This window comes from Arachis ipaensis, chromosome B10, assembly GCF_059453495.1.
Source record: "Arachis ipaensis isolate K30076 ecotype BB chromosome B10, ASM5945349v1, whole genome shotgun sequence".
Taxonomy (NCBI): domain Eukaryota; kingdom Viridiplantae; phylum Streptophyta; class Magnoliopsida; order Fabales; family Fabaceae; genus Arachis; species Arachis ipaensis.
This window is the reverse complement of record NC_142435.1, coordinates 8679523-8698379: the sequence shown is the minus strand read 5'-3', so window position 1 is coordinate 8698379 and position 18857 is coordinate 8679523. Positions and strand designations below refer to the sequence as shown.

Here is an 18857-nt window from a genome sequence, read left to right as displayed (position 1 = left end):
AAAAGATTTATATGTATTTAAGTTGTGTAGAATGATATAATAATAATATAGAAGAGTATTTATAAGTTTTAATATACTGTTTGAATTGAAAAAATTTAAAAAGAAAGAAAATTAGAGGAGAGAAAATAGATAGAAAAATAAATTTTTTGTTGGTTAGATGAGAAGAAAAAATTAGGTAAAAAAAAAAAAATAGTGTGAGATCTACTATAATATTTTCATCCCAAAGATGAGGTGAAAATAGAGAAAAATGTGGCAAATTTTAATAAAATTACATATTTATTTTTTATTATTAAATTATAATGAATTTGGATCTTCTAAATTTTAAATTTGTACTTTAGAGGATAAAGTGTGATCTTCTACTTTTGAAAGGTTTCTCTCTCATATTTATTCTTGGTCTCACCTATAAAATAAATAGTGAGAGATCACACTTTACTCTCTAAAGTAAAATTCAAACTTTAGAGAATCCAAATCCAATTATAATTTACTTATAATTTAGATAAGAATATTAATATAATTTTATATCATTATGATTTTCTTTTTTCTCACTTTTTTTTCATCTAAATAATTTTTTTTAATTTCTTTCCATTCATTTTTTCTTTATCTAAGTAATATACAAATAACTAATTTTTCTTCTATTTTTTCTCTTTTCATTTTTTTCTTATTTTCTTTTTTATTATTTTCTTTTTTATATCCAAACAAAACTTAAAAAAATCATAATAATAAAAATATAATAAATAATGAGATATACTAAATAATATTAATTAATTCTAATTATATCCTTACCAATAAGAAAGAATATATGTGCCTGGGTAGATAATTAATTAAATATAAATCCCTTTAAAGTCAGGATTGCTTGGGAATTTGTATTTCAGAATTACACGGGAGCGGGCCAAGGCCCCCTAGTGTATACCTACTACTCTCTCGCCAGTATTAACAGCAAAAACGGAATCACATGATACAATTTTAAATTTACTGATTTGCGTTGCTGAGTATTTGTGCGAGTGTGCCGCATCTCTATCTTCTATCCCTATATAAAGGACGTTAGAGAAAAAAAACTTGTGTTGCATCTCACACAACACACGCACGTACCTACCTACCATACTCAAATTCAGGACCGCTATGCCGACTCAATTAACAACTGCGCAATAAGACACAGACAGAGAGAGAGAGAGAGAGAGAAATTAAAGAAGAATAAGAATGGTTTCAATGTTCATGTGCACTAGTATTAATGGTGAAGAGAATCAAGAGATAGAATTTTCAAGGGATGGCAGTCACTACAGCCTCTCCAATGCGGTCTTGCCTTCTCTTGGTGCCAGAAGTCACCGCAGAGTCAAGCTTCGAAGCTTCATTGTTTCTCCTTATGACCGTCGTTACAGGTGAATCAATCATTTAAGTACTTTTTCTTTCTTTAAATCTTTCACAGGTTCAATGCCATACGCCATATGCTTCTCATCAAGTTCTTGCTTTTCTGCAACTGCTTAACAAAAAGCACCTACAAACAAGTAATAAAACTAACTAGTTTTAAATTATACAACACTCAAGATATTTCGTAAAATCTTAGATATCTCTTTTTTTTTTTAAATCTCTATCGTTAGCCAATAAATTGCTGGATGCATTAAAAAATCTACACCGGAGATCTCTCTTAGAGTATACAAAAACAACATTATCTCGCTAATTCGTTCTCATAACTACACTTCTGTTCTTATGCTTTTTTTTTTTGAAAAAATAAATTTGCTTTCATTATTTTATCATTATTATTTATATTTACATTTTATTTACTTGCTTTTCCTCCTTTCTTCGTCACGTAATAATTAGTGGATGTTTTTGATAAAGCTTCTTTGTGCAACTGAATCGTATTCTCGTCATGAATTCGAAGTTCTTCGTTGAATGTAGGCATGGATATAAAACTCTATATAAGAATTATAACTTTTATTTTTTCGTTAGATCATTCAATTCCAATAAATAAGAAGAGGAAATTCATCACTTTTTTATGCACTTTTTTAGTTTCTTGTTTAGAAGTTAGAGATAATGTTTTCTATTGGAAAGAGAGATATTTGCTTGTCCATGTTCATTTCATTCCTTTGGTTTTTAATCAGAGTGACGGGTCAGCCTACAGATTTTGACTTTCCTGATTCCCTGCTTTTTACTTTGAATAACGCGTGATGAGTGTGATGGGTGGCTGCATTACATGCAATGGAAGAATTTGGATTGGATACTACTGTAAAGTGTCATGTTCTAATTAATTCCGAAATCTACTGTCTTTTACTCTGTAACTGCAACTTATGTTTTTCAAAGTATTATGCTATTTCATTTTCTAGAAGTTTAATGAAGGGTGTAGTCATGAAGAAAGCTCTAGTACTGTTGCTTCTTTCTCATAATTAGGAGAATAGAAAGAAAAAGGTATATAAATTTATCCTAGTAGTCTTAAGGTAACATATTCAGTAAATTTAAAATAAAGTTAAAGTCATGGAAAATATTTAAAAATTATATTTGTAATGCTTTTAAGTGTCTAATATGTTGATATATCATCACTTTGGACTTTGAAATCAATAGCAAAAAAGTGAAAACTACCAAGCATAAATTTCATCAAAGTTGTTTCAATGTAGTGAAGTTATTGAATTTCGTTGATTTTTGTAGGATATGGCAGACTTTCCTGGTCATCCTTGTTATCTACACTGCTTGGGTATCACCATTTGAATTTGGTTTCCTTAAGAAACCAGAAGCACCCCTTTCCTATACAGATAATGTTGTCAATGCACTCTTTGCTATGGATATAATTCTCACCTTCTTTGTAGCTTATATTGACAAAGCTACTTATTTACTAATTGATGAGCGAAAACAAATTGCTTGGAAATACACAAGAACTTGGCTTGCATTTGATTTGATCTCTATCATTCCTTCAGAGCTTGTTAGAAAGTTGTCACCTGCACCTCTGCAGACTTATGGCCTATTCAACATGCTCCGTCTATGGCGTCTTCGAAGAGTTAGTGCATTGTTTTCAAGGTAAGAAGCAGAGCTTTACATTAAAATGCAATATATATTTGGTTAATAATAGATATTATGCTTTTTTCTCAGGTTGGAAAAGGACAAAAGCTATAACTATTTTTGGGTTCGATGTGCCAAACTTATCTGTGTAAGTTTTATAGTAATTCATACTTTGTTTCTTAAAGAAGATGATTTGGATTTGTATATAGGAACAAGAAGATAAATATTTGTGTGATTTATTCAGGTTACCGTATTTGCTGTACATTGTGCTGCATGCTTTTATTATCTTATCGCGGCTCGTTATCGTGATCCCAGAAGGACATGGATTGGAGAAACAATGGAAAATTTTCTTCAGAAGAGCTTGTGGACAAGATATGTTACATCTGTTTATTGGTCAATTACTACCTTAACAACTGTTGGCTATGGAGATCTGCATCCAGTTAATTCAAGAGAGATGGTCTTTGACATCTTTTACATGCTTTTTAATTTGGGACTTACTGCATATTTGATTGGTAACATGACTAACTTAGTTGTCCATGGAACAAGCCGAACCCGAAAATTTGTAAGTAAATTATTTAAATACATGAATGAATTCACTAATTTGAATTATCTGAGTATAACTATGATTATTTATTATTAAATTTTAGAGAGACACCATACAAGCTGCCTCAAGTTTTGCTCAAAGGAATCAATTACCTGTTCGTTTGCAAGACCAGATGCTTGCTCATTTGTGTTTGAAGTTTAGAACAGACTCCGAAGGGTTACAACAACAAGAGACACTTGATTCTCTTCCTAAAGCCATCAGATCAAGCATTTCACATTATCTCTTCTATTCTCTGGTGGATAAAGTCTATTTATTTCGAGGCGTTTCAAATGATTTACTCTTTCAATTGGTAATGAAAAAATGTTCTTCATGGCTAGTATTGATAATTACATCAGTTACTTATAAAATTTGCATTGGAGACTTATATTTTGATTTATTTATTCAATCTTTAAAGGTTTCAGAGATGAAAGCAGAGTATTTTCCTCCTAAAGAAGATGTAATCTTACAGAATGAAGCTCCAACTGATTTCTACATACTAGTCACTGGTGCTGTGGTAATTGTCCAATCTTACTTGAATTTCACGTTGGAGAAATTTGATTCTCATATTATGTCCAATCTCTAATGTTGTGATTATTTGACAGGAATTGGTAGTTCTTAAAAATGGCGTTGAGCAGGCAAGTTTATTTTACATTTCACATTTGACTTATGCTTGAAAAATTTTCTGAGTCTGCATTGAAATATATATGCCAAGAAGTTATAATGTAAACTTTAAAAATTGATTGCAGGTTGTTGGAGAGGCAAATACAGGTGATCTTTGTGGTGAGATTGGTGTGCTTTGCTATAAGCCACAGCTCTTTACGGTTCGAACAAAGCGATTAAGCCAGCTTTTGAGACTAAACCGTACTGCTTTTCTAAATATTGTCAAGGCTAACGTAGGAGATGGAAATATTATTATGAACAATCTTCTTCAGGTTTGCATAATAACAAACTTCCGTTGCAAACATGTTTAGCTTATTCACTTTTAGAATTTTATTTTGTTTACTTAGTTTGGTTAATGTGTGGCAGCACTTAAAAGAACTACATGACCCTATCATGGAGGGAGTTTTGGTGGAGACTGAGAATATGTTAGCTCGTGGTAGAATGGACCTACCAGTTGGTCTTTGTTTTGCAGCAGCAAGAGGAGATGACTTGTTGTTACATCATTTGTTAAAACGAGGATTGGATTCAAACGAATCAGATAGAAATGGAAGAACAGCTTTGGTGGGTAATTAATTTTCTTTTTATTATTAAAAAAATTGTGGTGCTAAAATTAATTCTTGTGAAATCAGCATATTGCAGCATCTAAAGGAAGTGAGAATTGTGTCATGCTTTTACTGGATTATGGAGCGGATCCCAATATTAGAGGTAGATATGTCTTGGCCCCTTAGCTTGTTCTTTACTAACATGGATGCAGTTGTTTGGAATATCTACTGTCATGCTTTAATAATCGTATATCATAATCGGTATGATATCTTTTCTTGTTAAAGCTAACATGTCATTTTTTCTGCATATCGATTTGGACAAGAGTATCTTTTTGTATACTTTAGCAATGTATAAAATTGCCACGAGGGTGTATATCTAGATTACATAATTAACTATACATTTCATGTGCTATAGAGTTTGCTTCCAGAGTATAACTTTTGACTATATGCATTATATGTGTGTCATGTAGTGTTAACAAACATCTAAATTATTGATTCTTATGTTAGCTTTCCTCATTAGTTTTGTGTTTATCTTCCCCACCAGCTTTTTGTTTGTTTTTCTTAGAAAGAAACACATGGAATTAAAAAGCAATAACAAAAATGATCAGTTCTAGCTAAGTAACAATAATTGACGATGCTGTAATTCTATCCTAGTTTTAATTAATTAAAAAGCAATACCAAAAGTGATCAGTTCTAGGTAAGTGACAATAATTGACGATGATGTAATTCTATTCTTGTTTTGGTCTCTTATACTCAGCAAACTACTAATTTTTAATTTATCATTTTATGGCGGCAAGTTACAAACTTATCTTGCATGTATCATGTCCTATTTTCAGTAATAAAAAATAATACTAAAAGAATTGTTCTTTGTGATGATTTAATATTATCTTCCTCTTAAGTGAAGTTGAAAAAATAATAACCTAATCACTATCGAAATATTTAAATTTGTAATTTTTTTGGTGTGTGAATTTTACCACCTTTATTGAATAGTGATTAGCATTTTATAAATCTCCTTACTTTGTATAAAACCTTTATCCTAATATGACTATATCAGTGTATGCATGATTTTATTTCGATTCACACTCACATACATATTCAAAAGATATATAACTTAGGGAGTAAGTATAAAAAAACCTAACATAATATTTATTCTCTCTCTATCTCTTTACTTTCTATCTCTATATAAGAGTAAAGGTCTATATTTCTCGTGTAAACAGATGTAGAAGTCACCATCAATATAGGATGAGATTGATGTCTACGACATTGACACAAATTAAAACTTTATCAGAAGAAAAATATCTTTCTTATCCCTTTCAATCATAACCAAAATCCAAATCCCCTTCCACATTGATAACGCTATTTTAACCAATTCCAAGATACAGAGACAATGCACATGACTTGTTAGAAGCTCCTTACCACCAGAAAATACATTATGTAAAGATAAATATTTATAAATGTTTATGGAACTCATTTTCTTAATATTCATTTAGGATTCATTATTTTATTATTATAGTATTGAATCTGGCCTTATTTTAATTGAGATCTACAGTTAATCCTATAATAATATAATAATGTAACAAAGGCATTCTATCACTAATCAAAATCTAACTTTCTAATGTGAATTGATTGCAGACTCTGATGGCAGCGTATCACTATGGGAAGCCATATTGGGTGGACATGAATCAGTGAGCCAGCTACTATTGGCAAATGGTGCTAACTTGAAAAGTGGTGATGTTGGTCAATTTGCATGCACCGCTGCTGAACAAAACACCCTCAACTTGCTCAAGGATATAGTGCGCTATGGTGGAGATGTCACGCTCCCTAGCGCCACCTCCGGAACCACAGCTCTACATGTTGCAGTCTCCGAAGACAACGTAGAAGTTGTGAAGTTCTTGTTGGATCGTGGTGCCGACATTGACAAACCAGATAAGAATGGTTGGACGCCAAGAGATCTAGCAGACCAGCAAGGGCATCAAGACATCACAGCCATTTTTGAGTCTATTAAGGAGCCTAAGAATCATCAACCTTTGGACCCTATTCCTAAGAAGGAAGGTAAGATAAAGAAGTACCTTGGAAGATTTACAAGTGAGCCAGCAATTCCTCTACCCCAAGAGAGCACATTTAGGGGTTCAGATGGGTTTAGGAGTTCGGACGGGTCTTGGAGCCAAAGCCGCCCGAGGCGGAGAAGCAGTAATAACTTCCACAACTCTTTGTTTGGGATAATATCAGCAGCAAACAAAGGGGAAAAGGACACTCTCTTTTATGTGAATGAAAATGGTAATGCAAAGAATGGTATGAAGAGTAGAGAATGGCCAACCAGAGTGGTGGTTAGTTTCCCTGAAAAGGGCGAGGCTGGTGGGAAACTTATGTTGCTACCTGGAAGCTTTCAGGAGTTACTTGATATTGGGGCTGAGAAGTTTGGTGTGCGTCCTGCTAAGGTTCTATGCAAAGATGGGTTTGAAATTGAAGATATAGAGGTTATTAGGGATGGGGATCATCTTGTTTTTGAGAGTGCTGCTCAAAATTCTGACTATCCTTCTCCCACAATCGGTGTGCAACCGTAGCACGCATACCTTTCCTTTTATTTTCTCTTATTTTTTTCATTTTTCTCCCCTACTCTTAAACCAGTAGTATCAACCTATAAATTGTAAATCTCTCTTGTTACAGTAAAAATACAAAAAGAAATTTTAGGATTTTAAATCTTAGCACATCTACTTCTTAACTGGAAGCTTTCTTGTGATTTCTTAGAACTCAAGAAAACTTTGTATACTTGGAAGTTAACAATAAAGTGAATATATAGAAAAGCAAAATGGAGTAATGGACTATTCTTGCTAAAATATTATACTAATATATCTAACTGAACAATGCCTCCACAAACAAATGCATATATTTGTATTTTCCTCATTTCTCTCAGGACTCATATTTTCAGTATACAGAATCTGGTGAGGGCCCAGATAAAAAGATTTATGAAAAAAGAAAAAAGAGCACATAAACCAATCCGAGCTCTGGCAAGCAAGGATGGTAATCATAAGAGAATGTTACCGTATAATAAAGCAACTCAATACTTAAAAAAATCATCTTTACAGGTTTGTGCACCGTGATTTACAAAAGCTTGAGCATTTTCAAGCGAGCTTCATGTTCTGGATCCAACTTTGGTGGGACATAGGTCCCACATAGATCCTCTACTACGTATTCCTGTGAATATATAACATAACACGAAATATATGTCAGAGACAAATATTAGGGAGGGTTGAATAACTTTCTTGATCCCTTATTCCCTTTAGTGATTCTTTTCTTTTCCATGTCATAGGAACAATAAACTTATTTAACCCTGCTAGAAATTAGAAAAATTAATCCAGATTATAGATATAACAACAGGAATATCTATCCAAAAAAAACAAAACAACAGGAATATTTGATATGGCGCTTATATATATACCTTTGTAAGCTCCCTTTTGGTGAGAATATGGTAGTGCCTTTGCCAAATTCTTTGGATTGCCATGGTGGCTGCAAGGAAACCATAAGCAATGCCGAGAATAGCAAAGATGACTACGAAAACCACAACAAGGGCAAAGCAAGCCTCCATTGATGCAGGAAAGCAATCAAGGATGCCCCATCCATAACAACAATTCTGACAACCAGCCATTCTGGGGTCATTGCTGTTGAGGGAGGTGCAATGCAGTATGAGACCGAAAAACCCGATCAGTACAAAGAAAGCCAGCACTCCTAGTATAAAGATATAAAATATTAGAGACAGATAGAGAAATAAACAGAAAGAAAAACAAGAGCTTGCATTGCAAATGAATATCACCAACGATTATTTTACAACTATTCAGAATAAGATTTAACTCAATAAAACTTGGATTTAAATTTTTGTGTAGTTTTTATTATTCTTTAGTTATATAATATACAAATTTCTTATTGGATATAAATTCTCTCATGTAGATGACTTTAGTTAGCCTCATCCTAAAGTGTTTGGTTATGTGTCTTAGTGTGATGTTACCTCATTAAATGGTGCAACATTACATGATCCAGATTCTATGTAAATATATCTTAGACAATCGTCTGTTTGCGATATATTCTTTGGGGTAAATAATACTGTAGCACGAGCAAAATATGAAGGAAGATTGGAAATGCGGCAGATGATATGGAGAAAATGAAATAGGGTCCCTAATCCCAGCAAGATTTCATGGTGAAACGAAAGGATAAATGCAGAGGAATTTCATGCATTGAAAAGAAGCAAATAACTCTGTTAAGCATAATAACTTACCAATACAATAATAGAATGGTATAGGATGTTTTGACAGTATCCTATCCCAACCATCATCAAAAGAGTTCCTGAAGTTCCCATCCTTGTCCATGATGTATGCAAAGCCACCTATACCCGCAATTACCTGGCAGAACCAATCAATTCTTCAAAATAAGATACTTTGTATGTTAACCTTGTTCACAAACATCAAATGCTAATGAAATCAAAATCCTATTTTTCTTCTTTCCATGATGATGTCAGCAGAATCATACGTTCTACATCAAATTGTTCACAGTCCCACAACAAATATATTTTTAAATGTTTATATATACTCATGTTGGTGAAATAGTGAAATACTGATATGAAATTTTAGTTTAACAAATAACACTCCCATAAGCTACAAAACATCTTTGTTCTGAACGCAAAGTTCTGTAGAGATTCTACACCAACAGACTAATAACAGACTAATAATTGACAGAAGCTTCTACCACATGTATGATTGAATTGAAACTGTCAAGCTTCTAGAACTAACATCCTCTTTGGGCTAGCTTAAAAGTATATTGAACTACCACTGACTTAATAAAACCTACGAAAAGACACTCTAAATGATAAAGGATACGGAAGAAAATTAATAGTCAATAACCACTGAAATACTCTCTCAAATCTTTACAACATAAAAATATAAGGAAGAAAGTTAAGAGTACTCACGGTCTGTACAGCCAGAAAAACAAGGAAAACATCTCTTGCAACAAAGAGTCTAAACTTTGCTTTACGCCAAGAATTGTCCTCAAACAATTCAACCCTGAGATGATATTGGGCTTTGCAAGTAGTGCAGTGAGAGAAGGCAAATCCTTCCTATGAAGCACAGAGTAAAAGTAAATTACTAAATTATCATGTGATCTCAACCAGTAAGGACTAGCTGTCAAAAATAAACATCAAGAGCAGAGCTAAGATATACACACCTTTACCGAGCGCCAGTGATCAAGACATGAACGGTGGACAAATTGTTGGGTCCCTTTGCACATGCATGGAGATATCAGTTCATCCTCTACAAAATTGAACCTCAACTATTAGAAGTATAAAAGCTAGCACCACCCGACTAATGACACCCATATTATTCTTTGATAACTCAAAGTGACATTACCAAACTAAAAAAAAGAGTATGTGTAACGATAGAGGAGGAGGGTTGTGTTAGGTCTTCGGCAACCAACATAAAAATATAGCCGAACCCTCATGACATGTGTAACGATAGAGGATGAGGATGTCCATGCCTCGATGGAACAAAACTTAAGAAAATCATCATTTGATCTTTTAGTAGTTTCTACTAAACACAATATAATCAGTCTTGTTCTAATAACATGGTGTCTGCCGAATTTGAGGACTAAAATGCTCAAGACATTAATAAAATAAAAGAAAACATTCTGCATCCCTTTCAAAACAATGAGAATTTGAGATACCTTTGTTTAACGAACTACAATTAAATTAAAATATGAAAATCTTTTCAATCATCATGAAAACAACAAAAACAACAACAACAACAACAACAATGGAGTTGGCAAAATTAAGAATCAGAATTCAGCTAAAATTAAATGTGAAGTTGTAGTTACAAGATACAGGTTTTATAAAGTACAAAACATCCAAAAATGCAATGGATGTTAGGAAGGGGAAAAAAAATAATTGCAGCACAGCCCAAGCCCAAACCCAAAAATTAACATAAATTTGATAAATTTTACAGGAAATCTCACCTGGGTCGGAATCGCTTTCAAGACAAATTCGACAGCAAGGGAGTGAACCAGCCTCCAAGTCCTCATCTTTGATCTCAGTGGAGCTTACAGGGGACACATCCTCCTCCTGGTTTTCGAGCAAAGGCTCGGAATCACTAAGGTTCTGCTGAACCACCGGTGGTTGCAGCTGCACTTCCCCTTTCATTGATGAACGTTTCTATACCAACCGAGTTTCAGAAACTCAAAACCCTAAAACAATCTCGCTGAACACAACAGTAACAACAACGCGGGTACAATCAAAATTCAATCTTGGGATTCAATTTCAATCCTTGAGAAATGAATGAGTCGCTAGATACATATTAAGAATTGGAAAACGTAAAAGGGTTAATGAAATTAATATAGAATTTAGAAGGTACCTTGAAATTAGTGCGAAATTCAGAGGGCTCCTTCGATGATTGAGAGTTATATGAGTGTGAATATCTGTGATGATAACAATAGAAGAGCAAATGCTATCCTTTGCGATTTTATTTATTTATGTTAAAAAAAAAAAACTTTTTTATTAAAGGCTATACAATATATATCTTGAATATGATAACAAAAGAAAAGGTTGAAAGAACTGTTTTGGATTTGCTGGGTTCGATTTTTTTATGTTACATTGTAAACGGGAACATGATGGCAATTACAAACCTACTACTGATCGCGACCTCTGACTTTTTCGATTTTCCTTTTCTTCTTTTTTTATACTCCTTTCTCGAGGACACCATGAATAATACGCAGGTAAACATGTTCTTCAGTAATAATTCATTAAAGGCCCGGCCCATTTAAGAGAAAGCCCATTGGATTTAAATCGGTCAGGCCTTTAAAAAACATATACATATAAAGCTGTAGAACTTGTTTATGGAAAAAAAAAAAAAAGCTGCACAACTCCCGACCAAGATTCGAATTTCTCAACAAAATTTTCCTTCTTCTCTAGAGAACCTTTTTGTCTCCGTACTGCTCTACTAACAAGCTCCATCTACCACCATGAGAGGTGGATATGTAAGAAGTGGACATTTACGAGCTCATAATCCAGGGCGTTCTTCAAGGCAAGAGCAAGATTATATACAAAGAAGTGTGAAGTAAGTAAGGAAGGCAGGCGAAGGTAAAGAATTCTCAGGGGACATGTCCTTAGTCCCAAGAGAAGAAGAATGGATGGTAGGAGACCTTGCAAACCAAGGCAACAAGGTTCAACAGAAAAAGTCCTTTGTGTTAGCAGTTAAAGGAGGGAAGAATTACATTGTCATGGAAGAGGATGATAGTTTTTCTTTTTCATCAGACGAAGATATAAACAGAGCAGAAGAGGATCCTGAAGAACCAAAGATTAAGGTTGAAAAGGTTGGAGGGATTGTTAATTTCGTCCTCAATGAGGCAGCGATGAAAAGCATTAGAGGACCTTAGTGGGAAATCTTGAATGTTAAACTGTTGGGAAGAAAAATCTCTCTTCTAGCTCTTACAAGAAGATTGGAAGCCATGTGGGGAAAGAACGGAAGTTTGGAAGTTATTGACTTGGGAAATGAATACTTCATAGTGAAGTTCTTCTCCTAAGAGGATCTTGATTTTGCCTTGACTGAAGGACCTTGGAAGATTATAGATCATTACCTAGCCATAAGCTTTTGAAAACCAGATTTTAATCCATTTAAAGCTACTATTGACAAAATAGAAGCATGGATTAGACTCCCAGTACTGGCTATTGAATATTATGATGAAAGTATGTTGAACAAAATTGGTAACGTAATTGGGAGAACACTCAGAATTGACTTCCACACAGCTGACAAATGCAGAGACAAATTTGCCAGATTATGTGTGGAGTTGAACCTGGATGAACCCCGCATTTCACAATACTCAATCAACGGAACTCGCTATTACGTTGAATACGAGGGCCTCCATAATATCTGTTTCTCATGTGGGCTCTTTGGTCATGAGAGAGAGAGACGTGCCCAAGAAAGCAAATGGAACAATAGCCGACACAGAACCAACCGGCGAACACAGGGGTTGAAGCTGGAAAGACGGTGGAAGGAAGTAATGGAACAGAAGAAAGAAAGGGCAATCTAGAGAAACAAAAAATGGAGAAGGGCAAACAAGTAAATTCAGTAGAAGGAGAACCATATGGCCCATGGATGGTAGTGTAAAGATCTGTACGGAGAAGAAAATCAGGGAAAAGCACAGCTGGTACAAGTAGTGGGACGGATGGGAGTAGTGGAAAGAAATTGCAAAAGGGGACAGAGGGTACGGGTTTTGCAATATTGAGAGAAGAAGATTCGAATCCTAATGAGGAGGCACAAATGGAAGCAGAAAATGACAAAACAAAAAAAGTACAACCTCAGCCAAATACCCCACTGTATAATCAGAAGGAAAACAAACTCACCCAAAAGAAAAGTCCAAGCCCAAAACAGCAAAACCCAAAAGCCCAAAATGTGACTAGTAACACTCAAGGTCCAAAAATCACACCTGAGCCCCCCATAATAGTTATTTCTCCTGAGAACCTAACACAGCCAAATAACCAGAATAAACATGCAGCCTCATCCCTGTCCAATACAAATAGCCAGAACCCAAACAAAAATGATCCCAGCAATATAACCTGCAACCCACATGCCAGCCCATGTCTCAACCAGAATAACCCAATACACCAAGACAACACACAGCCCACCCCAGAAATACCACAGGATATTAACATGTCAGACACTTATGTCCCTAAAATAATTCCAATGGAAGCAGAGATGAATGAACCACCTGATCCTAAACCTCCTGATATGAACTCTATTGATAGTGACATAATTTTGAAAGCATTATTGCAATATGAAAGACGAAGAGAACTCCCAGAGAGGCAAGGGCAAAAGCAAGAAAATGAAGAAAGTGAAGAAAGCAGCAGCATGGAGATGGAGGTGAATACAGGAGATTCCCAAAGTGGAGTTGCCAACTTAGCTTAAGAAGAGGTATGTGCTGCTTAAACAACCTTATTTAATCATGATTATTATGACATGGAATTTTAGGGGTGCGACTAGCCAGGCATTCTATCGCACTCTAAAGGAATTATCTAGGATTTATCATCCGGGCCTAGTAGCTCTTCTAGAAACTAGATGTAGTGGGGACCAAGCCCAGAGGGTAGTTCAGAAATTGGGTTTTTCTTATTTTCACATAGAAGAAGCTAGAGGATTTAGTGGAGGAATTTGGCTTCTTTGGAGAGACCCAAATCTGAGCATAAACATAATTCAATTAAAAGAGTAATTTGTACATACAAAAATGAAGCATGGAGGTTTGAACGGGTGGTTTTTAACTATAGTTTATGCTAGTCCCCAAGAAAGAGGAAGGAGAAGCTTGTGGACTGATTTAAAGGACATTGCAAAAGGTATGAGTGAAGATTGGATGTTGGCGAGAGACTTCAATGAAATTGCCTGTGTGAGTGAGAAGAAGGGGGGCAGCAGGAGTGACTCGAATGCTTGCCGAAAGTTTAAGAACTGGATTAATGATTGTTCTCTGATTGATTTGGGTTTTGTGGGCACAAAGTTCACCTAGAGGGGACCACAATGGGAAGGTCATGAGAGGGTTTTCAAGAGGTTAGACAGAGCACTAGTGAATACAAATTGGAGAATAAGATTTTCAAAGGCTAGAGTTGACATTTTGCCGCGCACCAACTCTGACCACCACGCCATCTTGGTTAACACTCAACCAAGAGAAGACAACAGAAGAGAACGCCCATTCCGTTTTGAGGCCATGTGGAACCTTCACCCGGAATTTAAGAATTTTGTAAAACAAAACTGGGAAAGGCAGCTAACCTTGCCACCAGCCTTGGGGAATTTCACTAATATGCTAAAAAAAGTAGAACAGAGAAACTTTTGGACATGTTGAAAAACTGAAGAAAAGACTTATGAATAGAATTGGAGGAATACAACGTGCTACCAGCTATGGTAACAACCTTTTTTGGACAGTTTGGAGAAAGAAATACAGAAGGAATTAGAGGAGATCCTGGACAGAGAAGAAGTGATATGGCTCCAAAAGTCAAGAGAGCAGTGGGTAGTTGAAGGCGACCGAAACACAAAATACTATCACACTCGCACCATCATCAGAAGGCGTAGAAATAAGATTCTCAAATTGCGGGATAGTCATGGCAACTGGCTAGAGAATGAAGAAGATCTCATCATTCATACCATCAATTTTTTTAAAGACTTGTACAATGATGATCTAGCAGCACATCACCACCTATACACTAACAAATCGTACCCAAAGCTTGAAGATAAATTAAAACAGAGCATGTACAATACACCTACTATTACGGAGATAAGGAAGGCTATCTTTAGCATAGGTTCTTTAAAGGCACCGGGCAGTGATGGTTACCCAGCATTGTTCTATAAAGAATACTGGGAAGAGATTCATCCTAGTGTGGAGAAGATGGTTTGGCAGATTTGGAGGAATCTGGATGAGTTAAAGAATTTGAACCAAACTCTAATTGCATTGATCCCTAAAGTTCAAGTTCCAGAATTTATATCCCAGTTTAGGCCTATTGCTCTATGTAATGTGAGTTATAAATGCATTTCGAAGATTCTAGTGGAAAGATTAAAACTGAATCTTGAAGAGCAAATTGCACCATTCCAATCCAGTTTTGTGCCGGGGAGAAGGATTCAAGACAATATCTTAATTGCAAAGGAACTTACCCACTCAATGCGAAGGATGAAGGAAAAAAAGTGGTTCATGGCCATAAAATTTGACTTTGAAAAAGCCTATGATAGGCTTAGGTGGGGATTCTTGGAGGATTGTTTAAAGGAGTTTGGGCTACCAGATCAATTTATAGATATGGTTATGGAGTGTGTTTCATCGGTTTCCTATGATGTTATTTGGAATGGAAGTATGACTCAAAGTTTCAACCCTATAAGGGGCCTAAGATAAGGGGATCCAATATCCCCTTTTCTTGTTATAGCTATGGATAAACTATCGCAACTTATTGAAGATAGAGTGGAAGAAGGAAGATGGTTACCTTTGAGAATCAAGAATCAGGGACCGGCCATATCCCACCTTTTGTTCGCTGACGACCTCCTTATCTTTGTTGAAGCCACAGTGGATCAAATTGAAAATGTGATGGTGACTATGGAGGAATTCTGCAATATTTCAGGATTAAAAATCAGTCCCACCAAAACAACGATAGTTTTCTCTAATAATGTAAAACAGAACATCAAAAACCAGATAAAAATGTATGCAATTATCAAGAAAAGCCATGTTTGGGGAGGTATTTGGGGCTTTGATCAATAACAATAGAGCCAGTAAGGAAAACTTTAAAAATTTCATAGAGAGAGTTCAATCAAAGTTAAAAGGATGGAAGGCGCAATGCCTATCCCTAGCCAGAAGGATCACGCTAGCAAAATCTGTGCTTGGGCCCATTGCTAACTTCGAGATGCAGCACGACAGAGTTCCCAAAGGAATCTACCTTGAAATTAAAAAGGCACAAAGGAGATTTATTTGGGGAAGACTCAGGACCAGAGAAGAATGCATCATGTGAGTTGGAAGACACTATGTTTGCCTAAACAGCAAGGAGGACTTGGTTTCAAGAAACTGGAAACAGTTAACACAACATTCTTGTTGAAGATTATTTGGCAGTTAATTACAGAACCCAATTCTTTATGGTCACAACTTCTACTAAGAAAATATGGAAGAGAAGATATGGGTAATATAAGCCTGACTAGCAAAAAGAGTGACTCACCTTTATAGAGGGAACTCTCAAAACTATGGCAAATCATGAGAGGGAGTTTAGAACAGGTGATAGGGGATGGACAAAAGACTGACCTCTAGGACAATGTATGGGTTAAAGGAGAAGGTCCCTTGAGAATACAGGCTACTTGTCAGATTCTACAAAATCTGAACAACAGGATGGTCAAAGACTTTGTGAATGAGGAGGGAGAGTGGAACACTCTTTTACGTAGAAAGTTTCTTCCTGAAACAACAATTCAAAATATCAGGGCCATGCCAACACCAAAAGATGATTTGAGAGAGGATAGCATTGGATGGAGACATACATCTAATGGGGTCTTTTCGGTTGCCTCAGCTTATAAAGATTTAGAGCAGGTAAATGCAACAGGAGAGGCTAAACGGAAAAAAATATGGTCTTGGAAAGGACCAGAAAGAATTCGAATATTTATTTGGAGAGTTGCTCATGGCAGAATTTTAACTACAAAAAAGAAAGCTAAAATTCTAGGAACAAACCCAAATTGTATCAACAGCTCAAATTCTGAGGAAAGTATTATCCATGCCCTGCGGGACTGCCTAAGAGCAGAAGCCATTTGGATCCAGCTCCTCAGTTCTAGTACAATTAATGTCTTCTTCAACCTACAACTTCAGCAATGGACTGAATTCAATCTGCAGAACAACATAGGAAAGTCATCAGATTTTGATTGGATTGATATTTTTTTTTTGTTACATGTTGGATGATCTGGAACTGGAGGAACAAGAAACTATTTTCCCTTTCATTTATCAGACCCCCAAATGCAGCTGAAATTATCAGAAATACTATTCACATGAACAGAAAAGCGTTTGAAAAATAGGGTATTATTAAGCCTACCTTGAGAAGAACTAGCCGTAGAACAACGTGGGAAGCTCCACCACAAGAGTGGGTAAAGCTTCATATAGACGGATCGGTCCAGGAGATGGAAAGCAACGCTGGGTATGGCGGATTGATTCGAACCAACACAGGAGAATGGGTTGGAGGCTTCTGGGCGAATGTGGGAAGTTGCGGTGTGTTTCAGGAGGAATTATGGGGCGTGATTCATGGCATTAGAACGGTTTGGGAATTGGGGATGAGAAGAATGATAATTGAAATGGATTCTTTGGAAGTTTTCTAATGTATCTGCGAACAGCAGGAGAGAAGCACAGAATTTAACTCCATCATAAGCATTATTGAGATTACAAAAAAAGGCCATGGGAACTAAAGTTCAAATACGTGAATAGAGAAGCCAATAAGTGTTCAGATTGGCTGGAAAAAGAGAGTGTCAAAAGAGGAGAATGAGTTGAATTTGTAAATTTCCCGCCGAAGAAGTTGATCCCTTTGCTGCAAGAGGATGCTAAGGGAGTTGTAACTCCTATTTTAATAAGTGATTAATTTGTTTGTTGGGCTCAAGCCCCGGTTGTATAAAAAAAAAACATATACATATAGTTTTTGGACTAAAATATCTATGTTGGCCAAGGTTCTGAAAAATGAGTCGGTCATCGAACTGTTTTAGTTACTGATTTATTAATTTATTGGTTCAATCGGTTTGATTGTGGTTCAACTGAAAAAACTGTTTTAAAATAAAATAATAAATAAAATATAAATAAACACACTAAAACATAATTATAGTCTAATATAAACTTTAAAATATTATTCAAATTAAAAGTATTACATAAATCACAATGTTATAATCTTATTCAAATATAAACTCAAACTCAAAAGTCAAATAACAAAAATAATTAGATGAAACAAGCAATGGTAATGCAACTTTCTTTTTATTACTTGTAAAGCAACATATCTCCAAGTTGAATCAGTTTTTCCTAAATATAAGAAATTTATCATTGACTATAGTTAGATTCAGGAGGATGAGAGGCTTCACTTGAAGCAACAAGATTCGAAACCGAATTATTCTTTGCCAAGATATTACCTCCACCCAATAACAATATAATCCAATAACAATACAATCCAATAACAATATTATAGGTTTACATCCACCCAAATAATCTCAACATAGATACAGCAACCCAATATTACAAACTCACATCAACCCGATAATCTTAATAATAGCAAGGTTCGATTCAAGAATACGAATATCAGAATCAAATCAATCAACTAATAGAACTACATCATATTAGAATCAATATTCAAGATTATCCACAATTTTAAACCACAGTAATGACTAATGACAATAACAATTGAAGAAGCAACATGAAAATCATAGATTAAATAACCAATTAAAAATTTAAAACAACAATTACAGTTAAATTAAAAAAAGGATAAAGTATTGAATTGGTCCCCTACGTATGGGTGTAATCCTATTTTGGTCCTTAAAGTTTAAAGTGTCCTATTTGAATCCAAAAAAGTTTTATTTAGCTTCAATGTAGTT

The 18857-nt window shown here is 35.1% G+C and overlaps 2 protein-coding genes across 3 annotated transcripts; one reads left to right on the top strand and one right to left on the bottom strand.

The window, feature by feature from the left end:
- Window positions 1-855: 855 nt before the first annotated feature.
- LOC107622696 (K+ transporter 1) lies at window positions 856-7470 on the top strand. 2 transcript variants are annotated; one of them, XM_088505086.1, is made up of 12 exons: window positions 1061-1376; window positions 2097-2400; window positions 2638-3003; window positions 3076-3133; window positions 3230-3547; window positions 3633-3878; window positions 3984-4082; window positions 4171-4203; window positions 4315-4500; window positions 4595-4789; window positions 4858-4933; window positions 6403-7470. In XM_088505086.1, the coding sequence occupies exons 3-12, from the start codon at window positions 2768-2770 to the stop codon at window positions 7332-7334; spliced, it is 2379 nt and encodes a 792-aa protein (XP_088361212.1). In that variant the 5' UTR covers window positions 1061-1376; window positions 2097-2400; window positions 2638-2767; the 3' UTR covers window positions 7335-7470. The 2 variants fall into 2 exon arrangements, with proteins under 2 accessions (XP_016180163.1, XP_088361212.1); XM_016324677.3 differs by lacking the exon at window positions 2097-2400 and having other exon boundaries at window positions 856-1376.
- Window positions 7471-7641: 171 nt separating this feature from the next.
- LOC107622697 (RING/FYVE/PHD zinc finger superfamily protein) lies at window positions 7642-11451 on the bottom strand. Its single transcript, XM_016324679.3, has 7 exons — window positions 11160-11451; window positions 10765-11006; window positions 9982-10067; window positions 9728-9874; window positions 9041-9164; window positions 8210-8496; window positions 7642-7965 (listed from the first exon to the last, which is right to left on the bottom strand). The coding sequence occupies exons 2-7, from the start codon at window positions 10946-10948 to the stop codon at window positions 7873-7875; spliced, it is 921 nt and encodes a 306-aa protein (XP_016180165.1). The 5' UTR covers window positions 10949-11006; window positions 11160-11451; the 3' UTR covers window positions 7642-7872.
- Window positions 11452-18857: the final 7406 nt, after the last annotated feature.

What these genes read in the sequence shown, in the direction of transcription:
- LOC107622696 (XM_016324677.3), top strand. Translation starts at nt 1,198, where the DNA reads ATGGTTTCAATGTTCATGTGCACTAGTATTAATGGTGAAGAGAATCAA. An exon ending in TACTAGTCACTGGTGCTGTG is followed by an intron (nt 4,083 to 4,170) that starts GTAATTGTCCAA and finishes ATTATTTGACAG; the next exon opens with GAATTGGTAGTTCTTAAAAA. An exon ending in AGCGGATCCCAATATTAGAG is followed by an intron (nt 4,934 to 6,402) that starts GTAGATATGTCT and finishes AATTGATTGCAG; the next exon opens with ACTCTGATGGCAGCGTATCA.
- LOC107622697 (XM_016324679.3), bottom strand. Translation starts at nt 10,948, where the DNA reads ATGAAAGGGGAAGTGCAGCTGCAACCACCGGTGGTTCAGCAGAACCTT. An exon ending in TGAAAGCGATTCCGACCCAG is followed by an intron (nt 10,068 to 10,764) that starts GTGAGATTTCCT and finishes TCAATTTTGTAG; the next exon opens with AGGATGAACTGATATCTCCA. An exon ending in ACCATTCTATTATTGTATTG is followed by an intron (nt 8,497 to 9,040) that starts GTAAGTTATTAT and finishes TCTTTATACTAG; the next exon opens with GAGTGCTGGCTTTCTTTGTA.